Source organism: Ambystoma mexicanum, chromosome 1p (assembly GCF_040938575.1).
Source record: "Ambystoma mexicanum isolate Mex_15411 chromosome 1p, UKY_AmexF1_1, whole genome shotgun sequence".
NCBI classification, from domain to species: domain Eukaryota; kingdom Metazoa; phylum Chordata; class Amphibia; order Caudata; family Ambystomatidae; genus Ambystoma; species Ambystoma mexicanum.
Genome location: NC_090921.1, coordinates 999,644,037 through 999,660,888, shown reverse-complemented (window position 1 = coordinate 999,660,888; position 16,852 = coordinate 999,644,037). Strand labels below are relative to the sequence as shown.

At 45.6% G+C, this 16,852-nt stretch overlaps 1 protein-coding gene across 1 annotated transcript in view; it reads right to left on the bottom strand.

Moving 5' to 3' along the window:
* HYDIN (HYDIN axonemal central pair apparatus protein) overlaps positions 1-16,852 on the bottom strand; it is a 3,273,799-nt gene that overhangs the window by 331,618 nt on the left and 2,925,329 nt on the right. Inside the window, exon 73 of the mRNA XM_069654775.1 lies at positions 3,392-3,539. Within this exon, the coding sequence (XP_069510876.1) occupies positions 3,392-3,539 (148 nt within the window). The remainder of the gene's footprint in view (positions 1-3,391; positions 3,540-16,852) is intronic.

Below are 16,852 nucleotides of genomic sequence, written 5' to 3'. Positions count from 1 at the left end.
TGGTGGTAAGTTTGAGCTGCTTTTTTATGGCTGTTCTAGTGTAGAGAATCTAAGCCAGCAGACTCTTTATTTTGCAGCAGAACTGTTAATGGGGTAGATGGTAATTTCCTAATTCACGTTTTTTGTGCTTTGCGGTAGAAAGATAGCACCACAATCTCCACAGGCTCTGGCAGCAGAAAAGGGGGAGGGGATGACCCAACCTCCGCATGGACCTGGGCCGAGACCGCCCGAGGGTTCACGCCAGCACCCGGCTCGCCGCTCTGCCTCGGCTCCGAGGCCCCCTCCACCTGAGATTCACACAGGTCTTCAGTACAACCCAGAGTCAGCCCAGAGGAGAGCATAGGGTGGACACAGTCCCCTCCACAGCCGGGGTAGCACGCGTCCACCAACACACGGCCCGCACCGAGTCTCCAACAACCTAGCCTCCACCCGAGAGCACTCACCACCCGTGGCGCCAACTCCCCCCCCCCTCTGGGGAAAGCCGGTAAGCAAGCGAGCGAGCGGGGCGCTGTCTGGTGGAGCCAGGAGGCCTCGCTGGTTTTGATGTTCAGCTGTACTCTGCCGGTAATCCTCTGTAGGAGGCTGATATTTGGTTCTGGGGGGCTAGTAAAATGTAATCGGATTCCAGTTGAACAATGGGCCCGGCGATTTGATGTGGTATTACAGTGTATTTATCGTCTGCTTTCCGCAAACTAATTTTCCACATTTTGAAGCTGTAGGACGGGACTCCTCCAGCACTCGAATCTCGGATGGCAAATATTTATCTGGGTTTAAGCGGGTCTGCATACTGTGTAGATGCTGATTGTCATTGTGTGGCAATGCAGGGGGGAGGGCAGTCTTTGCAGTCACGACTGCCATGACTGCACGACTGCCACTCTCTGCCACTCTGCGTCCACTCTGTGGTCTTAGGCAGCAAATGTAGGAGGAATAGAGGCTTTGCCTCTAGAAACCAGCAGCAGGGAAGACAGACCAAGCACACCAGGAGAGACTGCACGACTGCCACTCTCCGCCACCCCGCCGTTGTGTATATTTCCAATTGTGCTTGAGAATACACTGCTTCCAAAGTCAATAGTTGGAATGCACATTTGTGAAATGTATCTGTGTACATTCTAACAGCAATATTTCATGTGTGGCTACAGGCCGATGTGTCCAGGCTTGGAGTTTAGAGTTGTTCTTATTAGAGTCATATAATGCAATTCATGAAAATCCCTCAGTTATGGAGTTCAAAAAACACGAGGAAGAAAGAAAATTGGCCGAAGGCTTGTCAAGAGAATAGTAATCCTTCACTGAAGGCAGTGAATCCAATGCAGAATCCAAAAAAAACATCATCAGTCAATGAAGTAAGAAGGCTACAGATTCCCCAGCATAATTGAACAATAATAATAGCAAATGTACTTTGTATCACAGATGATTAAATAATCACTTTCAAGTCTGTGAGGCAGATCAATGGTTTTTATTACAGATCTGATAGGCCCCAGGGCCGTCTCCCTCTCTCTCTCATCTTGTAATGAACCTGCTTAATACATGCAGTAGCACTACCAACAGGTTAGTGCTACTGTATGTGTGTTGACCCCTATTGTCTAAACAGTGGCTTATGTTGATGGTGGTAAACTAAACTTCTAGCTCTTAAAACTTCCTCCGGGACTTCTTAACTGTCCCATCTCTATCCAGTCATTAGTGATCTACTGGGATGGGGAATACTGCCTTACAAACACATTGAATGGTTCAGGCGTCTTCTAACAGGTCCACTCTTGCCTCTCCCTTCACTGCTCTCTCCTCTTACGCAGTCTAAATCCCATTACGTCTCTGTCCCTTCAATGTTTCACTCCTCCTGACGTTGCCTGCATCCTTTGAAGTTACTTCTCTTCCCACTCCACTCTACTACTCCTCCTCCTGCTTCTACTCTCCTCCTTCCACTAATACTGCTCTCTTCTATAAATACCCTCCTCTTTATATTACTACTCTCCTCCCCCTATTCTCCCCCTAATCACTACAGCAACACCCTCCTTTCACTCAGTAACATTTGCTTTACAAACACTCCTTACACTACTATCGCTACAACACTCGCCAAACAAACATGCAAACTGAAACTGCATACTCACTTTCCTGCCTAAGCCAAAACTTTACCTGTTGACTATATCCTCCCCACTTCTGCTGGTCTTAGTCTTCCTCCACTATGAATCACATTACTGTGAATGTAGGCACCTGAAAAGTGTGCAAAGATAATGGGCCTTATTACAAGTATGCCAGTCTGGAAATAATGTGCCAGTAATTCCATTTGTCAGCACTTTTCCAGACCGGCATGCTACAAGTTTGGTGATGGGGTGGACGGATTCCAGCCCCCCACCCTCCATAATGCTATATTACCGGCACTGGTGTTACCTCCTATGGGACTCCGTGGATTGGGGAATTTCCACTGTCGACTGACACTTGGAATGCCAGAATTACTGGCATATTCCAAGTGCCAATAACGGTATTACCGCTTGGTGTTATCCCACCGGCAGTATACTACCAAACCCGTAATATGGCCCAATGTGTCTACTTCTGTATCAATCATCTACTGCACACTCAGCCACTTTTCAGGTGCCTACATTGATGGTGTGTGATTCAATGTTCTAGCTGGGATTCCCAAATGAGTTATCTACACTTTCTCTGTTAATTCTCCTAGGTGAGAAGGCCTTATAGACAATTCAGCCAAATACTGGTTAGGCCAATCCTCACTGAAATACCTAGCGATCCGAATGATGAAGGGGTAAGGACAAAGAAGGCACTCCAATAAGTCTTGGGGACAGGGGATGTATGCCATCCATCTTCTTTAGAGCAGGCCTCCCTCACAGAAAAATGACAAGCTTCTTTCTGAACTGAACTCATGTGGGAAGAACCACAAAAGAGGCTGGGCAACCTGCAATTGGAGCAGTCTGCTAAAGAACCACCAGAACGTGCATTACTAATTGAGGTGGAGCGGACGCAGCACATCTTTGTCAACCCAAAGACAGAACTGCCATATTTCACCACACAGCCGAATGCCATTGAAGGGAAGCTAGGACTTCCCCTTGACTCAAAGATCCCCGGTGAGACTTTTGAAGTCTCCAGCCTGGCGCAGGGACAAATACATGCCGGTAAGTGAAGGAGTGTAAAAATATATAAAGCCACGCATGGAGGACAAATGGAAGGTCAAGAAAAAGCACAAAGGTGGCACTGGAGAGCAGAATGAGTGGAACAAAAAGAGCTGTGAGTGAAGAGTGGACACTAGCAAGGGTCTAAGAGTCACATAAAGCATAGCTAATCTCCAATGAATAGCCGACTGGGTGCTATGCCCCTAGGAGCCACAGTATCAAATTCATGGACACAAGATGGGGACCTCCACCAAAGCATTTCTTCATCAGCTTACCTAGAACATGCCGGGATCACACCTTCCATGGGGACAACGAGCAAAGTGTGGATGCGTCCTTCAGAATGACAGGAGTTTGCTTCCACCGAGTAGCTGAAGCTTCGCTTCTCATTATTTATCAGGTACACTGTCTCCTTGGCTTCCTCACCTTGAAGGAGAGAGAACACATTGTACTTCACAGGTTGCTCTTGAGGTTCAGAGACACAGAGAAACATAACATCTTGGAAAGCCAGGGGACGGGGAAAGAAAGTAATACAAACGATAACATTTTAGAAAATATGCAAGATGGCCTACACCATAGAGACCTCATGGAAAAATATGATGCCTACAGTCAAACCAAATTGCCATCCTATAAAGCATATAATTGTCAGTGAAATGAAGTATTGCAAAATGAGTGGAAAAAACATCAATTAAGTAAACAACTTAAGCTAAAAAACCTACAGTAGGCCATTTACGCATGGTAGACGTCCATAACGGATATATCATCCCGCATAGAAGCGCAATATTTTTACTTGGTCAGACATCTGCTTTTCTACACTAGGGGGAGGCCAACAAAGCTGTTCGCAAGGATTCTCCCTTAATCTCAGTGCTTTAGTCAAACAATTAGACACAGGGCGCCAAGAATTAGATTCTTTATCATTCGTATAACTTCTCTAGTCCCCTTGGCAACAAGTTAGAAGCCTCCCACACAGTGTGCAGTCTTTATAACAAACATTATATGTAGTATGCACATATAACGAAACTGTTATAATGAAAAACATAACGAAAATGTATGTGGGGGTGGGATAAAAGGTTAAATCTTTTGTTGTCATAACATTTTCATTATATGGGCATTCGTTATACAATTATTCATTATAAAGACATGTAACCATCCCACACATGAAAATACAGATGGGGAAAAACAGTTTTCTTTAAAAGAGAACTACCCTCCCACACTTTTACAGGTAGGTCAAACAACAAATATCCCCTGACATTTGGTGAGAGCAAGGGATCCTAAGAATTACAGTATTCTGCTTTGCTCTCCATTATGGCACTCTTGAGAATATGTGGAATGTGTGTGCCACAGTGGCCACCTACTGCACTAACATCCCATTCCCATCCTAACAAGAGTAGAAATGTTGAGAGGCCTACTACAATACAATGGATCTAAGCACCTGGACATGCTCCTAAATCCCTTTGCTTACACCGTTCCGGGAAAAGAAAATATTTTTTAGATGCAAGTACGTCAACATAGGTGTTTATCCAAACTTCATTCTGACAAAAATAAACAGAGTTGAAACCATACCTTTGTGTTATATAATTTTTCCCTGAGAATCTAGCAGTCTAGTGAATCTCAATATTTCTGAACAGATGCAACCTTGTGGAAGTAATATGAATTTAACCCAAAAAAGCTGACAAAAACTACTGTCCTCCAGCCTTGGATCATTCATGTTTTGAATATCCTGGGTCGTCAGGCTAGGACTACTCGTTTACCAATTTCCTACTTTAAAGTAAAAAAAAACCTTGTCCATTTCGTAGTCTATTTGCCTTATTTTGGGACCTTTTGCTATCAGGCAATGGCATTTTTGAGTGCTCAACTCCACCCCTTTATGCAATGTTCAGATTCTAACTGCACGTTGTGCTATAAGGATTCCTCAAGCTTTGCTAGAAGTTTTCTTAAGAAATAACTTTATAAAGGCCACAACCTCTATGCAGGTTCCTGGGCCCATGCACATGTGGTCTCAAAACATCTATGAAGGGGACAGGCATGAAGACTACATCTTCTGCCTGCACTTCCATTGCACCATGGAGGAATGTGAAATGTGCCAATTGTTCAGCTCAAAGACCCACAAGGTCAGGCATAGGCGCCTGGCATGTTGGCTGCATGAAGGAAAAGTATCCCCCCCTTCAGAAGATGAATCCTCTAGGAGGGTTGCTCTGGTGCTCTCCAGAAAAAGCCCACAATGGGCATAGGAGATCTAGGTTTGAAAAAGAACCATACAATGAAAGTAAAAAAAGAAAGGTCTGGGTTCCTGACACAACCTCAGGCGATAGTACTGCAGGCTAAGTGACCTGCAGCAGACACCGCAAAGTCCCAGTCGACGGAGACTATACACCAGCTGCTGATGTCCGAGAAATCCTTGTCATTCAAAAAAGTGAAAACACACTTCCCAAAATCCACCATTGAGGAAAAGTACATCGTCGACAGGGCACTCATCGATGGCAACAAACATAGCAGAGATGTCGCCGAAGACCAATGAAGCAGCTAAACGATCCATGAGAATTACATCATCAATGGTAAATCCATCATAGTCGGCATTGATGACAATGGAGGTATCGTCGGCGAGAAATTTGTCGATGGAGCAGGGAGTGGTCCAGGAGTTGACGAGGGAATCATCAACAACATTGGCCACCAGAGAGCAGAGAGAAAGATTTGATGTGAGATCGCCCATGATTAACTCATCAATGTGGCTGCTAGAGATTTCCAGGCATCCGAGGTCTCGTTGACAACGCTAACCAGAGTTTCACCATCAGCAAAGAAGGCATCACGCCCCTCCTCCACTGATATAACGCGGAAAACAAGACATTCCCCAGAGAAGCCTGGAACAGAATATAGATTTGGAATTTTTAGCTCGACTGGGGAATTGACCTATGCTCTCTTCTGATCCACAGGTCTTGACCTCAGGCCAACAGACAAGGACTATAAAAGTAACAACCCCCACTGGACCCAATAGTTCTACCTCAAATGTCACTCAGTATGCAAGTACTTAGCTCATTGTAAACATGAATGTCGCAATTAAATACAAAAATTACCCTACCACAAAACACAACTCCAGATAATCAAACTGGTGCACAATCACAGACAGGATCTACCAACCTCTCAGAAGGGGCCCAACCAACAAACACAGAGACCAAGATCTAAGTCGGCATGGTGCCTTTATGGGAGGAAAAATACTCCCTAAAGGCCACTTAGTGGAACCCCAGTCCCTGCAGATCAAGAAGGAGAGCTATCACAAACATGCTTGTAACCAAAAGAGACGCATTCCTCGCCAGTCTCTTCTCATGACAGGGAATGGGAAGACGACACTTACCCTAAAGCGGACAACCCAGACTACAACCCAAAGCAATCGCCACTGGATGAGGTGGGAGCGTTTCATACAATGGTTGCCAAGGCCTGTGACACTTTTGGATTAAATCCTACGGAAAACAAAAAAGACTGTTGGTGCTATCCATACCAATATTATACCACATATGGTAGGAATGACTGTTACTTATCAAATGCCTTTTTTCAGCGAGAAGGAATTCAAAGCTCCAATTAACGTTTGCAAATGCCTAACAAAACCTACACTAGAATCAGCGATGTCATTGGCAGCCAGAAGGAGATCAAACACACCTTGAGCAAAATGCTCTGTCCCTCCGAACAATGATGGTAGAAAGTCAGATGCTTTCGGAAAGAAGGTCCCGACTACAGGAGCCACTACAGTAAAAGCTGCTAATGCAGTGGCCATCATTGTGCTATGACAGGGAGATGTGGCATCAGCTAGCACCTATCCTAGAGCATCTTACCAAGGAAAAAAAAAAAAGAGGCATTGGATATCCTCAATGAGGGAGAGGACACTGCAGAAATATGCAGAAACATGCTTCAAACAGATGGCAAATGGAGCGGTATTACTGGACCAAGGGGGAGTTATGTTCTACAGATTTCTATCCTGAGGTACCTGCCATTACATGGCAAAGAGCTAGTTGGTGGTGAACAAAGACAGAAACCGAAAGTGCAAGGTATTGTTACTGTCCAAAAGAGGTTATGGGCACTTTTGTGGCACTACAGGAAGATCAGAGTCCCATACTAAAGGCGGTCGATCTTGTCACCATGAAACCTATTTTCCCTGAACCTATTGCAGAGAATATCAGGGATATCAAAGAAACTAAGACTATCATCCAACTGGGAAACAAAGAGATTATGCTCAGGAAAGACCCCACTAAAACAAGCAGCAACCCTGACGCAAAAGGTCCCACACTCTAGGTGCCCGGTGGGTGGCAGAATCACAGAGTTTTATCCACATTGGTTAAAAATAACAGACGGATCAGTGCTAGAGATTGTAAAAAAGAGGCGCACACACTGGTTTTAAAGAAAAAAAGCCCCCACAAATGCCACCAACAAAGCAGCATGTACTACATCAAGAGTTGCTTCTCCAGGAAGTGGCCATTATGCTCCACAAAAGGGGCCATGCAAAGGATCCCAAAAAAGGAACAGGCAAAAGGAGTTTACTCCACATATTTCTTCGTCCAAAATCTAGAAGGCACATGGAAGCCTACCCTCGACGTAAGAAAGCTGAACAAATGCATAAAGAAGCAAAAATTCAAAATGGTAACCCTACAGGAAATCATCATGTACTTGGCGTCACTAGATCTCAAGGATGCGTATTTCCACAAACCGATGCACAAGGCTCACAGAAGTTAACTGAGGTTCGTAGCAGGACAGTTCACTACCAGTTCAAGGTACTGCCATTCAGCCTCCATACAGCGACGAGGGTTTTCACAAAATGTCTGGATCCAGTAGAGGCACACCTCAGAAGATATGGCCATCATGTCTACCCATATCTAGACAATTGACTAGTTTGAGCACCAACACACCCTGGCCATATGATCAATGGTATAGGCAGTGTGTATGTTATCCTCACTAGGTTTCTCCATCAACTGCAAAATATCTGACATGCGTCCAACACAGAAATTAGTCTTTTTGGAGGCCCTCTTCTCCACAGCAGCCTCATAAGTAAAGCTTTCAGGGGAAACAGTGCAAACTATTCTAGGTTCCACAGATCCAAAACAGTCCCAGTCTCAGTAGGAACATACCTGTCCCTATTAGGAACAATGACGTCCTGCATTGCCCTCATTCCTCAATGTAGACTAAGACAAGATCACTATTTAACCAGTTCTCTTCTTACACCTGCAGTGATCGAGCCAAGTACACAATCTGGAGCACCGCTGCGAGATGCACTGTATCAAGAAACACTGGCAGCAGACTCTTCACTGAGCGGCTGAGACCGACACCTATGACAGAGAACCACAAACAGACATTGTTTGAATGAGGAGGCATGTCTATACATCAAAGTACTCTAATTGAGGGTGTAAAGATCGGCACTCAACTCTTTTCTGCCGCTTCTAAAAGGGAAGGAAGGGAAGGAAGCAAGAATCCTGACAGACAACACAACCTCAATGTATTATATATGGAAGCAAGTGGGCACTCGATCAAAGGTACTACACCTATGGCATTGAGCCCTCCAGAAAGGCATGCCCCTGCAGGTGTACCAGCCCCCAGGTGCCTAGAACAAGACTGTACACAAGCTCAGCAGGACCAACGCTGCATTCTAGTCTTTGGAAAATGTTAACCAATGCCAGGAGTATAAAACTGACACAGAATAAGAGAGAGAGGGAGAGACGGCAGCTGAATCAAACTTGTTCTGACGCTGGTTGGGACACTAGAGGAAAGCAGAGTGCAGCACAGAGGTTGACGAGAACGGCATGCAGAGAGACCAAGCTGGGAGAAGTTTGCTGCACTATTGCAACAGGCAGTTGGAGCCGCCAGAAGCAGAGGAAGGGCAAAGCAGGAACCAAGCAGCTAAAGGGACACACTCCTAGTCAACTGGCTGACAGCAGAGAAGACGGAAAGACGCGAGGAACGCTGAGGCTACCAGTGAAGACCGATAAGCCCAGGGAGAGTGAATGGGATACTTGGTCGCTGCAGGGCGAACACTGCATACCCTTGACAGTGTGAGAGAGCCTTATTAAAGGAACTGAAATTATTGATATGAATGCCAACATTGTTAAGAAAGGGTCATTATTTCCTGGATGCAAGAGTGGAGAACGGAAAAGCCCTGGCAGGTTAATGAACAAGGCATACAGTGAGTCTGGGACTCTCAGCCAAGAAAGGACAGAAAAAAACCTGGCAGGAAAGCAAACCAGGTAGTGTGCAAGTCTGGGACCCGCGCCCAAGAGCGATATCCCTGGCAGGAGGGTAAACTAGGGTAAAGAAGGGAAGTGAGAAAACTCAGGGGTAAACCCACCCACCTGGAAATTGTGAAACAGTGACCATCAGTACAAAAAGGGAAGAACCATGCCCCTTAGAAAGATAATGGAAACCCAGAGAATGAGAGAAGTAACAAAGCTGCGAGTACCCTGGCAGGAGAGTGCACCAGGGGTAGGAAAAATATTGAGAACACTCAGGGGTCAAAAACCCTCCTTGAAATTGTGTAATAGTGACAATCAATTTGAAATCGAAGAACCATACCTCTTTAGAGTGATTGAGATCCAAAGAGTAAGAAACTGAATATTCAAAATAACTGTGTTGAAAGGGAGACTCAAGGGAAGAGTTCTCTCCCTTGAACAAACTGTGATTAAGTGACATTTGAACCACCAGGAGAAATCTAGGGGAAGAGAAGACCCCTTTTCTGGTGGAGCGTTATTCCTTTTCTTTTCTGCACCTTAAAACTTGATGTTTGGAAATTTGAAAGAAAACTACAATAGCAGTTTACAGAAATCCCCGAGTTGCACATTATATTGAGTTTAGTGTGTAAGGGTCAGTTTAGGGTTTTGGACACAGGATGGAGAACACATGTTTGTTTAAAATCCTGACACAGACGCTCCTGAGTTTTGGTGAGGCAGGGAAACCCCTCTTATTATTTTGTGATAAATAAATGTCTATAACCAACACTTAACATGCCTCTGTGTCTGAGTCTTACTCTTGATCCCTTATAGTAGACTTGGCTGCAATTTCAAGCTACACTCAGAGGCCAGGGAAAATACCACTGTTAAGCTAAAGATTAGTCAGTTTATGAAATGGCTTGTGTGCACCTTCCCATCTGACCGAAAAGTGGCCCCAAGATGGAGCCTAAAAATACTGTACTCACAATGCTCATTAAACCATCTTTTGAAACGATGTACAAGAAAAAATAAAAAAGAAGTTTCCTCGAAACTGCCCATCTTCGTAGGGTTGGGATGCACGTCCAGCATCCCAGCCAGGCAAAAAGTTTCAGATTGAGAAAAACCTACTAGCATGAAATATTGTGGGAATAGACTGAGGTCTGCACAGCAGAAGGCATGTGTTTTGTTTTGACGCATAGTAGATTCTCACATATAGCAACACAGAAAGAGCAACACATGTATTACTGTTCTGGTTCTTGAGGTTATAAATAGGGCCGTAGTATAGGCCCTGTATTTAGATGAAGCTTTCAAAGTTATGGTCCGAAGTGAGGTGTGCGGTGTGAGACAGGCATGGTATCAAGACAGATGACACAGACAACCAATATATATTTCTGAACAAAGCTTCATTAATGATCAGCAGGATGGTGTAACGCCTAACTAACCCTATACTATGTTGAGAGTTTCCCTGCCTAAAGAAATCAAAGGGAAGTCTGTGTCCACAAGTCCAAATCAAAAAGTGTGTCTGTGTCAAAACCTATGTTTGCCCTCAAGTTTGATCATGTTACCTTTTGTAAGTTTACAGGTATCACAGTTTGCATCAAAAGAGGATCTTGGGTTTCCCTTCCCAAAGTTCAAATGTAATCAAGTTCATACAACACTGTGATCTTGGGAATATCTTCCCCAAGATAAACACTCTACAGTTCTTTGATTCAATGTCAAGACCGGAGGCTCACATTATGCTTCTCTTTCTTTATTAACACATGAAAAGAAAGATCAGCAGCAAGATATTTTTGTGCACTTTATATACTAAACATACTCATACTAAAGGTGCACTAAAAAATATATATAACAGAACACCATAAAAATGCATTCAAAGTCCAAAACATTTTTTTAAAAATGGCAAAAACGTCCCATTTCCCATGATGCTCGTAAAGGCCATCCAGTGTTCATATGCATGTGACACTAGCCCTCCAATGGGCATGCAGGTATCCCCATAAACAGTCCTGAACAAGAAGTAACTTTCTCTTTTTTTGCTGCTCACAGCAAGAGATAAGTTCATTTCTTAGTCAGAACTGTTTATGTAGTATTTGTGTTATATAATTTTATTTCTATACTTATTTCGTTAGATCATTATTTATATGTCGTCACTGGTTTGACTGTTGCCGCCTTCTCCTTGTTTCCTGATGCCGGCGGCTTCCTGCTGGCGTCGGAGGCAACTTTTATAACAAACCTTTTTTGTTCATGTTAATTTGCTTGCGGCGCCCCTTTTCAACGCCGCAGCAGGTCCGCCGTGTCTGCGCCTGTTTCCCCGGACCGCAGGAGTTCGCTGGGGCTTCGGGGAAGACAGCGCAGCCTCTGGCAGAGCGCGGCACACCCGCGAGCCACCAGGGGGAGCTTCTGCTCTCCCTGGTCCTTTTCCTCATGCCGGAGCTGTTAATCACCTTTCACTGCTTCAGTCAAAAAAGGAAGAAAATGAAAACAGGAAACAGGAGTCCTTAAGCATATCTGCTGCCAGCAGCCTAGTTAAAGGACCAGAATCAGAGGAAAGAATAGGAGTAAATTAAGTACTCCAGTATATATAAATTTTTTTTTTTTTTAAAAAAAACCTGAACTGACTTATAATATTATAACTACTGGGCTGTGAGAGAAGGCAATCAGGGAGGCCAGAAAAAAAAAAAAGTGAAGGTGCTTAATCATCATGGCAGCGCAGTACTCCCCTCAATCAGGTCAGGCATGGTCTGAATGTGAGGAGGATTCATGCTGTATCGATTAAGTGGCTGTGTAAAAAAGCCTTCAAAAGGAATTGGGATCCACTGTTGAGAACAGCATCAAAAAGGCTGCGACAGGCATGCTCCTCCCAATACAGCAGCATCTGGAGAACATGGAGGAGCGCATGCGAGGGGCATCTCCGACAGGGGGAAAAAAAGACCCAGAAGAGGAAGCACCTTACACAAAGGGGATGTAGTCCGGCTCGCAAGGGCTCTCTGACACCTCCGAGCCAATCGATTCCTACCACTGCGGCCCTATCTGACGCCTTCTCCAGGCTGAAAAAAGCCTTTATGAGTAGGAAGGTAACCCCTTCCTTTGAAGGACCCTCTAACCCCGAGGAGGAAAACAGGGGTGTTAGTCCCTCAAGCCCGGAGGGAGATGGACAGGGCATTGAAGATGAGCAAAGTGCAAGATTATATGATGGTGATCTATCGCATTCTTCCTCAGATGAAGATACCCAGATCTGGGGTTCGAAACCCTCAACCTCGGGGATTGCAGCAGCCCCCATCCCTAGCGGAAGCACCGGGGAACTGCCACCTGCAAAGGGGATGTTCGCTCCCGAAGACTTAATACATCCCAGATCCACTGATTGGGAGCCATCAGCCAGAACAACCGATTATATTTTTAATAGGCTGCGTAAGCCTCCCGAAAAAGAGATCAGAGCGAGACTTCGGGCAGAATGTCCACATCCAGAGATACCAGACAAAGTGGCTCTTACTCCAGAACTAGACTCAAAAATGATCACGTTTTTGGGAAAACACGTCCTATCTGGACAAGCTACTGGACATCACCGGTCATCTTGCAAAGATTTTAGATCTGGCGGAGGAAGCCTCCAGCTCTTCAGACCCTATTGACCCAGTGATTCCCTCCAGTTGGGCTCAGAGAGCAATCTGCCTACTGGGAAATACGAGCTGCGCCATCTCCACCGAGCACCAAAAGGGCATAGTCTTAAAAATAGACTCGAAGCTAACGGAATTGGCAAACACTGAGTCTGGCGCTGCAGCTCAAGGCTTACTCTTTGGTGATCATTTCATGAAGGAAATGTCTAAGTTTGTAGGTACCTTTACCGCATTGGATAAAGCCCAGGCCTCCATTAAGAGGTTCTTCGCATCAAAAATGTTCTCCAGGGCCGGTCGAGGTCGCTCTTCCGGCCATTATTCCTTCGACAGAAGACCTCAATATCACAGGGAGCAAAACAATGCCTGGCAAGAGCGCAGCAATACCTTCTTTCCCTCAAGAGGACGAGGCAGAGGGCACTACTGGAGGAGACGCGCTAAGAACGGAGCCCAGCAACAACCCTCAGGTCAGTTTACTCATAACAGCGCCAGCGCCGCACACACCCATTGGGGGGAGGCTAGCGCTCTTTACAAGTGCTTGGGACGTCTTGTCAGGGGACGCCTGGGTCAGGGACACAATGCGCGGTCTGCGACTAGAGTTTTTCGCGCAGCCCTTTCTGGCCAGTCACCCTGCTCCTATAGTGATGTCGGAAATAGATTGGAAGGCGCTAGACAGCGAAATTCACAGCCTATATCAGAAGCAGGTGATCCACCCCTGCTCGAGTCCGGGCGGTTTCTTCAGCCCAATTCTTCTGGTGCACAGGAAGGAGAAGATGAGGCCCATGATAAATCTGAGAGCGCTCAACGATTTTATAATTTACCGTCATTTCAAGAAGGAAGGCATCCACATGCTCAGGGACCTCTTGAGACCAAGCGATTGGCTCATGCGCCTGGACCTCAAGGAGGCCTATCTCACAGTGCCTATTCGTCAGGCACACGCAAGTTTTATCTAAGGTTCTCTCGAGATGACCGAGATTGGGAATACCCTTCAGTCTCTCTTCAGCACCCTGGGCATTTACCAAGCTGTTGAGATCAGTGGTAGCTCATCTAAAAGAACAGGGCATCCGATTGATAGTTTACCTGGATGACATTATTCTCATGGCTCAATCTGAAGAGCTATTACAAGAGCAGGCCAAACTAGCCATAGACTTGCTGCACAGCCTCGGCTTTCTCATCAATTGGAGAAGTCAGTGCTTTGTCCTTCCAGGAGTCTGGAATTTCTAGGGTTCGTAGTGGACACCCAAAATTCACAGCTCCATCTTCCAGCTGCCAAACTACATTCCACTAAGTGGGAGATTTGCAGGCGGCAAGAGGGACAATCTCTCTGCGGGAGCTAGCGAGAGTAATACAGTAATAGGCCTTCTATCCTCGTCTATCCAAGCAATATTTCCTGGTCCCCTTCATTACCGAGAACTGCAAAGATTGAAGGGTCATCATCTAAGGCGCAACCTCTCTCACTGGCAACGCCTGACACTATCTCCCCAAGCGAGAACAGAACTAAATTGGTGGCTCACACACATGTATCCTGGAACGGCAGGGCCATCTTCGGTTCCACCCCAGATATCATCATCGAATCAGACGTCAGCCACTCCGATTGGGGAGCGAGATGTGGCACAGTAGCCATGGGAGGGACTTGGTCTCCACAGGAGTTGGAGATGCATATAAACTGTCTGGAGCTCCTTGCGGGCTCATTCGCAGTTCGCTCCTTTGCCAGGAACAAAGTGAGCTGCTGTATTTTGCTGAAAATGGACATCATATCTGCAGTAAGATACATCAATCATCTGGGTGGTACCAAATCTCGTCCGCTAGCAGAGCTAGCCAAAGACTTTTGGCATTTCTGCCTGGATCACCGGATTTCCGTCACAGCGGAATATCTTCCAGGTCTCAGGAATGTGATTGCGGATTGGCACTCTCTCTATTATGCCGATTCCAGCGACTGGAGACTCAGCAGGGACATTTTTCTCTGCCTGCAACAGATCTGGGGTCCAATATCCAAAGATCTCTTTGCATCTCGTCTCAACACTCAGCTTCCAGTATTCTACAGCTGGAGACCCGACCCAACAGCCTCGGTGACAGATGCATTCTTACAGCCTTGGAGAGAGGGAATTCTCTACGCGTTTCCCCCCTTTTCCATGATAGCGAAGACCCTGGCGAAGGTCTGTCAGGACAAAACAGAGCTAGTCCTCACAGCCCCAGTCTGGAATTCTCAGACCTGGTATCCATTTCTTCTGGAACTTTCTACGGATTCTCCAATTCTTCTACCCCATTCTCCAGATCTTCTATTGAATCTGTGGAGACAAGCTCACCCCCTGCTCCTCTCTGGGTGCCTGACTCTAGCGGCTTGGAGGATTTCAGGGTGAGATGGAGGACTCTGGGCATGTCGCTCAAAGCAATCCATCTCATTGAGGAGAGCTGGGCCCCTGCTACCCTCAGGTGGTATTCTAACTCCTGGAGCGCTTGGAGGGTCTGGTGTCAAGACTGGGGTTTTCACCCAGTTTCAGCACCTTTAGAGGAAATTCTCAATTTCTTAGTCTCTTTGGTAGAAAGAGGTCTTGCGTACAGAACAGTGAATGCTTATCGATCTGCGATTTCTGCAGGCCACAACCTCATACAAGGGGCCCCAGATGGAGAACATCATCTTGTTTGCAGATTGCTGAAAGGCATCCGGCTTACAGTGCCGCCTCCGTCCCGTTATAACAAATTGTGGGACGTTAATAAAGTGCTCAATCTTTTTTTTTCTCTCATGGCCACCTAACAAAGAGCTATCACGTACGGCTCTCTCTGGCAAGCTTACTACTTTGCTTTGCCTAGTTTCTTGTAGGAGAGTTTCGGACTCTAGACCTAGCAGGCAGGTCTTTTTCTCCTGACGGTATTGTTTTTCATATACAAAGAAGAACTAAGTGCGACTCGAGAGTAATTGCTTACCCAGCTTTCAGAGAACAACCCAAGCTTTGTTTAGTGCAGTGTTTAAAGGCCTATGAAGAAGTGACCGCTCCCCTCAGGACCACACCTGACGGTCAGCTTCTCTTAGCTATTTGCAGACCCCACAAAGCAGTTTCGGACCCTACTTTAGCACGCTGGGTGCGCTGGACTCTAGCTCAGTCGGGGATAGATACACTCCAATTCGGAGCCCACTCTGTTAGGGGAGCCATGGCCTCCAAAGCCTTCCAAGTTTGTGTCCGTTTTGAGGACATCATGAAGATGGCAGATTGGGCAGGTGAGTCGACATTCAAAGAGTTCTACCTGAAACCAGTAGAACAGCCTGCTTCGGTTGTGGTAAGTAAGCTTTGAACGAGCATAATGTGAGCCTCCGGTCTTGACATAGAATAAAGATTTTCCATAATAACTTACTTGAAAGTCTTCATTCTGTTAAAGACACGGAGGCAAGCATTATCCCACCCAGCAAAGGAAAAGTGTGAATCATACCGCTTAAGAATGATTTTAAGCATTGCAATAAACTTAATTGAAAATCTATGCATATTTTTACACTAATACAATGCTCTTTTCTCTCCCACCCCGCTAAGGGAACTAAGGTTATCATACGCATGAAGTAATTATAGTTCTGTATCCATTTACTTGACAGCATCTGCAGACAAGTCTGCCTGATCCACAGCTCAACGCCTCTTCTTCTGGTTGACCGCAGTTCTGATTCTACTTAACATTGAAGGACAGCCAAGTTCGCAGCCTCGAAAGAGGAAGTTACTTCTTGTTCAGGACTGTTTATGGGGATACCTGCATGCCCATTGGAGGGCTAGTGTCACATGCATATGAACACTGGATGACCTTTAGGAGCATCATGGGAAATTGAGCTTTTGCCGTTTTTTGAAATGTTATGGACTTTGAATGCATTTTTTATGGTGTTCTGTTATATATTTTTAGTGGACCTTTAGTATGCGTATTTTTATTATATAAAGTGCACAAAAATATCTTGCTGCTGAGCTTTCTTTTCATGTAT